Genomic DNA, 11,152 nt, shown 5'->3' with positions numbered 1-11,152 from the left:
TGACATCATTTTCCACCGACCACAACGTCCAGCGCTTCCACATGAGAAGCAGTTTCCGAGCTATTATGTCGGATTAGGAAGTTCTGAAGAGAGAGGCGGCGTGTGTGCGTCTCGGAGCATCTGTGTTTATGTGTTTACGGTTTATTGCGACGTAGCCGTGCCTCAAACCAAAGAACTCACCACACACACACACACACAGAAACACACACACACACACACACACATTCCACTGTGCAATGTTCTCTACTTTTCGTGGGGACCCTGGCAGATCGACTCCAGCTTTTGAGGTCGGACATGTCACAAGCTCCTCTTTGTTTACGGCATCTTCTCCTGTCGTCTTCCGTCTGAAGGACACATCCTTTCATCCCTCGTCCCTGTGGACTGATGGGGACGATGAGTGGGGACGTTCAGAGTCATAACGTCCCTCAGGTTGTGTCCTCGTGGGACGGAGGGGAGTGGAACTTCTGAAAGGGGAACCAGAATGATCCCGTCCCAGGAACTAAAGATAAATGATACCTTCCATAAAACCAAAAGGAAGCATCCCTTTTAAAAAGAGATGTACTTGGTTTGCTTTTAAAGGTGGAGAGATTGACGGAAGAGGGAAATGTAGGAGTGATAGATGAACTGAGACAGACAGAGGGAAAGAAATGGAAGGAGGGAACAGGAAGAGGAGGGATTAAGGAGGATGAAACGCTCCATGACAGAAGGGATCCTGCAGGAGAACAGGTCGTCTGCAGGCTGAGAGATGGATGAAGAGATAAAAGACGAGGAGATACAATCGGGTCATGGAGGGAAGTGCTCATGGTTTCAGGTTTCTGGACAGATTGATGCTTTCCTGTCTTCAGCTGGTCTGAGAGCTGCTGGAAGACGACTTCTCTGATCCCGGCTCGCCAAAGCCCGACCTTGAAGCTCTGACCTTTCCAGCTGACTGAGGCTGTTCCTCTTTGAAACTCCAACAATCGACAGAAAGCTTCTTTTATAAGAGACTAAAACTTCCCCTCAGGTTTTTCTCCCCTAAAAAACAACTTGGAAGCTTGGAAAGGAAACAATGAGAGACTGAGCTGCTCAATAAGATTTAATCGTATTTACAAACACACAATGCACAATGTACTACGCAAATACACAACACACATCCAGTCCTGACACTGCACCAGGTTCTGAGGAAATGTTTGGCAGATTTTAGTTGAGAGGGCAAGGTCATCTAGAGCCGATTGTGAAGTTAATATTTCACCCGTGGTTAAGTGTGTGTGTGTCTGTGTGTGTGTGTGATAGAGGAATTCACACATGCACTTAGACTCTTTTGTTTTGACATTGATGGATCAGTCCGGTCCGTCCCTGGTCCCACCAGGCCGCCGACCTTTTGACCTCTGCTATTGTCAGTGCTGGACACCGGATCTAATGGCTTCCATACTCCACCAGAAACACACAGCCAGGGGCCTGTGTGTGTGTCTGTGTGTGTGTGTGTGTAGAGCTGGACTTGTATAAACTTAAACTTCCATCACATTACCTTCATTATGAAACTGATCTTCTTCTTATTAGAGGAACGAGTCACTTCTCTTTCCTGGTGTTTGTTCTCATTATTTACAGCAGGAGAAGTTAAGGGGATTGATAAGTGGTTTTAGTTAAGATAAGTTTCATGAATGTAAAGTGTGGATTCAGGAGCACTGACTCGAGATCAGTGGGAAACAGCTGTGTGTGTATAACAGGGGTGTTTTAACAGCAGCTGGACGGAGCAGTGTTATCGCCTCATGGTCATTAGATCTCGACCCAGTGGGAAGATATTTAGTGTTATGGCTGCTGAAAAAAATTAAGGAGCAAATCAAATTGATTTTAGATTTGAAAAAAGGTTGCATTTCATCCCCCAGAGATTTAATCCAGGGTCAGTATCGAGCTGTCATTGCATTAGTGCTGCTCTCAAAACTAATTGACTCAATATCAGTGTGTGTTGTGTGTTTATATGACATCACAACATTTCTAGTCGTCGTTTATTATAAACAATATCTGTGATTTACCTAAACTTCCATTAAAATGTGCTCTAAACCCGTGAATATGTTTTTTCCTGCTCGCGGTCACGTAACAATTTCACCAGATCATGTTTTGTAAGGATCAGGAGGACAGTTAAATAACCAGGAGAACACCCTCTGCTTTGTGTGTGTCTGTGTGTGTTTGTGTGTGTTGTGTGTGTTTCTGAGAGTGTGCAGTCTCACCACGTCCCTAAAAAACCTCTGGGAGCGTTTGTATATTTGAGTCGAGCACCAGTCCATCTCCTAAAGGACCTCTTCCCCCTGTGCTGTTAACATATACACCAATCCGTGTGTGTATGTGTGTGTGTGCACATGTGTCAACTGGATTATTACACTCTTTTTGTGTGTCACTTAAGTGTGTATGAAGAAGGTGAAATGTCACAGTTTGAGTGTCGGATTTATTGTGGATTAGAGGGAGTCAGTGTTGAGTGTGTGTTGTTGTGTGTGTGTGTGTGTGTGTGTTTTCTGCTCCCCCGCTAAGCATTGTGGGTAGTGTCGGCTTTGATGTGGCTGAGACGAGGGTCTTGTTTTCCCAGATTAAGAGAGGATTTCGATGGGTTTACTGGAGCTCAAACTGGGACCAACATCTCTGGTGTGAAGCTGCACCAGTGATCACCTGTCAGTCAAACGGCGTGGGCGGCACAGCAGCGTCTGTTTTCTTTTGAATGAAGAGTTTCTTTCTTCATCCTCTGCAGCTCAGCTCGTCTTCCTCACTCGAGTGTCGAACCCATATATTGTGTTTATGTGTTTATACAACACAACACAAGTTATCAAACTGTAGAAACACACAACTCTTCTCTGTTCGATGCTCGAGTTCAGCAAACCTCGGTGACTCTTTAATTAGAAACTTAAAATATTTAGTCTCGTCCTGGGAGTGCGGCTAATAATAATAAACGAGGCCGGTAGAGACCCACCAGGAAGTGGAGACGGCATATTTAAAATAATTAACTGAAAAAAAGTTTCTGGTTGGAAAACAAACTTTGAGAAACCACAGAGCCGACGGGAGTGTTTGGATATATAGAGGTTTGTATATGAGCAGAGGAATTCTTCAACTGTCTTTTAATGAGGGACGTGAGGACAGTGCTGCTCTTTATTAGGTTGTTTCCAAAGGTTGCTCTGGATCACTCACCGACTCGCGTCATGGTCCCATCGAGGTTTTGGTGGAGGGATGGAAAAAAATTTTAAAAGCAGAGAGCGGTTCATCTGAGTGAAGGTGAGTCTGTCCCAACGTGTGGTCGGTGGCCACCACCGCGAGAGGCCGACATATCAGGGACTCGCTCGAACAAAACCCACAGTGTTAACCAGGGAGGGGGGGAGAGGGAGGGAGAGAGAGAAGGAGAGAGAGAAGGAGAGAGAGAAGGAGAGAGAGAGCTTACTCACATGTTGCTGTTCGTCCATGTGACTGTTCCACAGGATGTTTTTCTGTGGCTGATAGATAAGTCGATTGAACCAAATAGGTGTAAAGGTGGGATGTGGATCCTCTCCTCCTCTCCTCTCTTTCCTCATCCCCCTGTTATTGAACCTGGGCTCTCTGCTCCTCTAAGGGCCCACATGGCTGCGTCTTCCCCCCAGAAGGGGCTTCCCTGTGTGGGGCATCGTTGTGTGGACATCTCCCTGGGATCCGTGGAAAGGACGTTTCAGGACGACACACCCCACTCCCCACCACCAGGGGTCAATGGGAGCTGGTGGTTTCACGTCTCGCTGCCGGTTGCTGTTTTGGTGTGAGCGTGGGAGCTTTTCTCTTTTTCCATCTCCGGCCGTTCCCCTCCTCCCGCCATGATAAAGAAGGCCTTGTGTGAGCGTGGGTGTGAGGAAGGGAGGAGAGCCTCACAAGGCCCAGACTGGAGGGCAGGGGTTGATGAAGGGTGTGTGTTTCTCTGTGTGTGTCTGTGTGTGTGTGTGTGTAGCTGAATGAGCAGCAGTGAGAAAATGGAGCTCACATTCCGGCCATCAGATCTAGAAGAGCAGCTCCTGGAGAATTAAAGGTGTCTGCTCTACCTCGTGAATTGAATCCCACAGGCTGAAAGCTGGAGGGAGTTCGTGGATGTATTTTCCCAGAATGCACCTGCATTTTGTCAATGAGTTATTTAGGCTCTAGTCAGCTGCATTCGCTTCCTGATTGGCTCTCATCAGTAACTTCACTTCCTTGTTTGTAGTATTTTGAGTATCGAAACAAACCACCTGCAGAAACCTCACGTAGATATAAGAGGAAACTGGTTTTATATATAGTTTGGTGATTCACAGCTTTGTTCTCTAGAAGGCCCAGTATGCAGAGTCCAGGAGCCAGTTCCCACACACGAGACCAGTTGATTCAGTCACTTTTCCCATCGCAGTCCTTGACCTCATTCTGGAGAGTAGGTCAAACACTTAGTGACTCAGACTCGTGGCTCTAAGCAGACCTCTTCCAGCACTGGGAATTAAGATGAATTTAAAACGCTGTCAAAACATGTGGGAACAACTGGGCTCCACGTTCAGGGCTGGGGAACCCCCCCCCCCAACTGGTAGCGTCGACCTCCAGCTCCTCAGCCGTGTTCTCGACCTCTGCTTCCCGGTGCAGGTCCCAGCGGACACACATGTGCTGGTGTTGTGGGTCCGAGCGCCGGCGGTGAAGACAAAAGCAGCAGCAGCAGTGTGTAGCTGGTGTGCAGCAGGGGGTCCTGGGAGTCCTCCCTCCCCCGAGGCTCTTTGTCCTGGGGGGGTTTCTGCAATGGTCTCGGAGCATGTGTTGACCTGTCGGCTTGACGGCTCCATTCAGGGCCCGACGGTCACAGGACATTTCCATACGCAGGAGCAGTTTAAACAGAGATGTCAAGTTATGGTCGATAATCATACGTCGCAGTTACACACACGCAAATGATGGGGGGGGGAACCAGAAGCCTGGATCTGTACTTCTGCTCTGCACCGTTCAGTTTGAGTCATAAATACTCTTGGATAAAGTCATTTGAAAGAATCTGTTCACAGGAAACTCTCCCACGCGTTTATCAGATCTTCAGAAAGTTTGATATTTAACTTTTTTCTGAACTTTTCCTGCCTGAGACTGAACGAGATACTCGAACATTAAAAGATACATCTTTCTTAATTTATTTATCACGTCAGCCCGCTGCACAGACACACACCATACAAGTGAAAACTCAGTGTAAACCTTCACATCCAGGAGGTGGCGTTTAATGTGTAAACTATTTACAGCTCGACTATAAAACAAACTCGGCTGCTGTTTACAGGTCTGTGGTCAAAACCCATTTCCTCACGGGTTCAGATTTTACAAAGGTCGATTCTCTTTACATTTTAATCAATGTTATAAACACACAAGATCTGATTTTAACTGTAAATCTGTGATAACAATGTGTGCGTTTACATTGTGTGCGTTCGAACACACAACAAACTGATCCCAGTTTGAGTGTAAACACTTTTACGAGTCCTGTGTAAATCCTCTTGTGTTGTCTTTGTGTAAACAGAGGCGAAACTGTTTCCTTCACTTAATTTCTTCTCGTGTGTTTGTGTGTGTTGCACAAATGAGTCCTTGTGTTTCAATGTAGATTTTGTGTCTCTTCAACAGTTAAACACAAAGACACAACCTGTGTGCGTGTGTATAAGCTCTGGTTGCCTGCAGACCAGCTCAAAGCTGTGTTACTCAGAGAACTAGTCATTTTCTCCGTCTGGACCTTTCAGTAATGTGAGGTTATAAACGCACGTGTGTAGCCACCGCCTTGCAATGGCAGACACACACACACACACACACACACACACACACACACACACACACACACACACACATATGCACACGTATGTAAAGCCACTGCAGTAGCTCATGCTGTTTAATATTGAAGTGCAGATGTTTGCTTTCTGTCAAATCCGCACAAATACACAACTCAACACACACACACACAAACAAACAAACACACACATGCACTCTGCTGCAGGATCTTTTTGTACCACACTGTTAATAATCTTTAGACTGGAGCTGATAGTTTTTGATAAAGAGGCCGTTGTTTGATGAAGTTTGCAGTGTGTGTGTGTGTTTGTGTGTCTGTCTGGGTGCTAGTGTCAGATGATAGCTGAGTGATGACAACCTGTGACCAGCATGAGGATTCCTATTTTTCTCCGGGCACAATGACGGGCACCATGCCACCTCACAGACCCACACACACATGCACACACACACACACACACATGCACAGACACACACTTAAGGCAATGAAGTCACCCCTTGAATCTAAAAATAAAAGGGTGTGCCTGCCTGGTGTGCACGTGTGTGTGTGTGTGTACGTGTGTGTGGTTCAGCTAACAGAGAGGGTATTCTTCTCCGTCTGCCCAGAGCAGAGGGTGACTTCACCCACTCTGGACATGGCCCAGGCACACACACACACACACACACACACACACACACAGACACACACACAGCCTCTGCCCAGTCATGTAGGTCTGACTGCAGTGAAACTGAGTTTAACTGGCCCAGAGGTTTTCACGAGCTTCTTTCAAACCCCCCCACACGTTCCTGTGGATCACTTTCATCACCGCATCCTAAAAAGTTCACGACTTCTCCTCGGAGCTCCGGTGGTGGAGCTCCGAGGAGAAGTCGACTCTGGTGAAGCGGCACCGCGGCTCAGGTTGTTCTCTTCTGTCATGTGGATTAGTTATCAACTGTTTGACATTTGACGTTTTTAATGATATTTTTAATTTGGCAATTCGTTAATATTATCAGCTGGTGATAAAGGAACCTTCATCTTCGTCTCCTTTCATCCTCACCACCTTCCCTTCCATCCTTAAAGTTTCACCCCTTCTTGCTTCATTTATTAAGTTTTTATTCTCTCATCTTCATATTTTCCTCGCACCCTTTTCTCCTCATCTTCATCACATCCTCTTCTTCTACTTTTGCTGCTTTTCAAACTCCCTTCATCATGTGTCCCACTCATTCTTTCCTTCTTCTTCTCCTCCCTCTCTCCCGCTCTTTTCACACTTCATCTTCACCTTCTTTCCTCAAAGGTTATTCCCCTTCATCTTCATCTTCCTCTCCTTTTCTTCCTCCCAGTCATTGTCACCTTCTTCTTCTTCCTCATGTGAAAGTGATGGATCACATTTTGAGCTTAACGGTCCACTGGTAGTTTCAGCAGTGTGTGTGTGTGTGTGTCTGTGTGTGCGTGAGTGTGTGTTTGTTTTTCCTGAGTCCTACAATTATTACATAACAGAATAATACGGGTTCATATTAAAGATTGTGTATTTGACTTTCTAACTATGTATGTTGTGTTTGGGAACATTGTGTGTGTGTGTGTCTGTGTGTGTGTGTGTAGACTCTCTCTATGATTTTGGCATGTGTGTGTGGAAATACCTTAATTTCCACAGTGTATAACACCATAGCAACCCAAACAGAGGTGTGCGAGTCCCAGACTGTGAAAATCCTTCATTTCATGCTCCGGCCACAGACACACACACTACACAGCTTGTTTCTGATTGGACGACCGGTATCGACCAATAAACCCCAGTGACCTGTCTTTAAAGAGACTCTCACTGGGCTGACGACCTTTGTTTGACCCCACGGACTTTTCATTTTACATGATCATTGTTCAGAAGCAGAAGTTGTGTTGAAGTTGTGATGAAGTTGTGGTGAAGTTGTGGTTCCCTGTTCAGGTATTTCCCGTGTTGGACCTGTTTGAAGTCAGAAGACGTGACAGCATTAGTCCCGGGGGGGGGGGACGTGGCAGCGAGCTCCAGTTAATATATGAAAGACCCCCCCCCCCCCCCCCCCCGCTGCGTGTCTGTAAAAATCCCAAAAGCGTAAAATAAGAGCCGTGTTTCCATGACATGCACTCTTTTGATATTTGCAGCAGCAGCGGTGAGAGAATGAATGAAGGGATGATGGAAAAGAGGGAGGGACACAAGTCTGCTCTTCATTTTCACACCATGACCAGGACTCTGTTCTTTTTTAATACGCGCCCCTGAAGGATTTAATATATCGGGTTTAACGGTGGAGTTCACCCGGGTTTGACATCGGAAAGAGCCGAAAAAACTTCAGCTCCGTGTGTAGTGTGGGGAAAAAACAGAACTTCACGAGCTGGAGCTGATCTCAGACAAGCACTGATCCTCCTGAGGTTCACAGCAGGGGGTCACGTGTGTGTGTGGACATCACATTTTTCCACGACACATATTCAAAAAGAAAACAAATATCTACAAAGTGACATATTACTACACACTAAATATCTCCCTCTGTTTTGAAATGAGTCGGTGGTCCATCCCTGTGTCTCTCGTCTGTCTCTCTCTCATCCTGTCCTCTCTCTCTCTCATCCTGTCCTCTCTCTCTCTGTTGATGTGATTTACGGATGAACTCAGTCCTCTCACCGCACGGCACCACGCAACTCGCCATCCTTTCACCCCCCCCCCCCGCCCCCCCGCAGCCCGGAGAACGCTCTCAAACATCCCAGCAATGCTTTAACAACACGGAGCTTCACCACTGTGTGACCCACGGTCAGCGCTGTGGCACACACACACACACAGACACACACAGACACACACACTGTCTGTTAAGGAGGAATGTGATGGGTTCTGTGGGATGTTTGGTCCAGACGATGCTCTTTCTGGGGGACGTGTCCATGGGGACAGACACAGACCAAGTAGAAATGGGTTTTAGAGGAATCGTCTTGGCAGCGCCGGGACGTTTCTCCGACTGACTTTTGATTCTTACGATTATTTTTGTATATCCCCTTCATCTGAAAGCCCCCCCCCCCCCCGACTGGTTTCTCCTTCATCTCAACCGACTCTTTGTTTCCGCAGATCGAGGACGGAGGGAAGGCGGCGCACTGCGAGACGCTGAAGGTCGGGGACGAGCTCATCAACATCAACGGGTCGGCGCTGTACGGCAGCAGACAGGAGGCGCTCATCCTCATCAAGGGCTCCTACAGGATCCTGAAGCTCACCGTCAGGAGGTAACAGCACTCTCCAGCTCGCGGCTTCCAAGATGGACGCTTGTCTGTCGTCTGTTCTTCCTTTCCCTTCTCGACCGAGCTGACTGTTGCTCTCCCCCCCCGGCCGGCCTGTCAGGAATGTACAAACCAGACATGCAAACGCACATGAAAGCAAAGTTCGCAGATAGAAAAGGTTTCACAGGAAGTGACCTTTGACCCTCAGGGTGTCAGAAGGAACACAGATACTCTCTGATGAGCACGGAGCCGTGTGTGTTTGTAAGGATTCAGAAAAGCATTCAGATCTGAGAAGTGAGGGATTTAGTGTTTTTATTATATTTACAGTATTTTGCAGATTATAAATCATGAAAACAACACTAACTCTACTATAAACATAGAATGAATACAAATAAATATGAAACAGAATTCCACAGAACCTCAAACCAAATATTCAATGTCTTAACACAAGTAAAGTTTTGTGTTGTTTTTTTAAATATTGGAAATTGTTTGATTCAAAGCTGTAGTTTCCTTCTCCGGCCACTTGGGGCAGCAAACACGCTGTAACCACAACACTGAGCTGCACTGAACGCCTCCATTAGTCATCTGATCCGTGGTTTACATAAATATGTTGATGACTGTGGTTTTTTTAAAGTTTATTTACTGCAGCATGACGCTGGTTGGCACAGGAGGAGAAACCGTTAATTGTTCCTCTCTCCCACTGGTTCCCTCCCAGTTCAGTGCTGGTATTTAGGCCTCTGGAAGCAGAACTAATGAGAGGAACGTTTCCACGCCGCGGACTTAACATGCGTGTTGGCGTCTTAACACGGACTCAAATGCTGCCGCTGCAGATCTGAGGTCAGATTTAACAGCGAGCTGCGTCAGCTGAGTTAACCCGGGGAAAAGCCGCTGATAGTTTCCTCTCTCGGTTTAGATTTAAAATTAAAGAATCACATTTGTGTGCATCGACTGTTCTCTCAAATACATAGGGTTTCATTTTGTTGTTGTGTGTTTGCGGTGACACTGAATCGTGTTATGACATCACAACCTTAGTTCCAGCAGTAAACAATAAAGCACTTTGTGAGGATACACTGAGGATGTCAGAGCTTCATCCACTTTCTGTGGTTTCAGTTTATTTACATGTTGATTTTACAGAATTCTTAAAATACAACAACCTTCACTGAGTGGACGTCAGAGGAAATGCAACAAATATCCACAAAGATAATTCTGTGTTTAATATTATTTTACTGCAGAGATAGAGGAAAAAAACATCTCTACACATTCTCAATTCCCCCCCCCCACCCCCCAGCCCCACACACACACACATACACACCCATAGACACACACACAATCCAGTTTGCAGGATTTTCCTCTCGATACAACTTTGACTCTGTCTTTTCCTCGGACAGCTTCAGACAGATGTTTGGCTGCAGCGCGTCCTGCTCTGGCTGTGAAACCAGATCGGCCGTCCAGCCCCCCCACAGACACACACACACACACACACACACACACACACACACACACACACACACACACACATACAGTACGTACAGTGTGAATTCAGCACAGACAGATGGACAAACATGTATTGAAGAAATGTTACTGGTAATGAGAATCACACCCAGTTTAATCCAGCGTGTCTGGAATGTTCTGTGAGTGTCTGACAATTCAGGGACTTTCCCAATGTGCTGTGTGTGTGTGTGCGTGTGTGTGTGTATGTGTGTGTGCATTCATCATTAACCATAGATCTAAATGTAACAGTTGTTGCTGTCTATGAATCCTCATCTCATGTGTAGAAGTGTTGTATTAACATCAGATCCTGGACCAGTCGTGCAGAAAATGCTTAAATTCTTTTAGATCTCATTCCCACAGATCTATAGAGCTGCAGGTCAAAGCTTCCTTAACTGGGAAGGAACCAACTAACCAAGCCACTAACCAACAAACTGTAATATGATAACTAGTCTGACAATAACTCCCCCTTGTGGGTCTGTGGACTAGCAACAGTGCTTGAGTGAGTTGTAAAGTTCTAACAAATAAACAGTTAAACAAATGGAACACAACCTAGATGGTAATTGGTCTGTCAATGACCACACAGCTCCCTCTAGTGGATGTGTAGACTCTTAAACATTAATAAAAGAGTAATAAAGCAGCTCTGGCATCTAAATATGATGTTCTCATAATTTGTAAAAGCTGCCGTTCTTTGGCTCCGTCCCATTTCGAGTTCACCTCAGTCAATTA

The 11,152-nt window shown here is 46.1% G+C and overlaps 1 protein-coding gene across 1 annotated transcript in view; it reads left to right on the top strand.

Annotated features, from left to right (window-relative positions):
- The window catches only part of shroom4 (shroom family member 4), a 59,107-nt gene that overhangs the window by 23,852 nt on the left and 24,103 nt on the right, over positions 1-11,152 (top strand). Inside the window, 1 exon segment of the mRNA XM_053416434.1 lies at positions 8,790-8,941. Coding sequence (XP_053272409.1) covers positions 8,790-8,941 — 152 coding nt within the window.

Source organism: Pleuronectes platessa, chromosome 23, assembly GCF_947347685.1.
Source record: "Pleuronectes platessa chromosome 23, fPlePla1.1, whole genome shotgun sequence".
Classification (NCBI taxonomy): domain Eukaryota; kingdom Metazoa; phylum Chordata; class Actinopteri; order Pleuronectiformes; family Pleuronectidae; genus Pleuronectes; species Pleuronectes platessa.
This window is presented reverse-complemented; position numbering and strand designations above follow the sequence as displayed.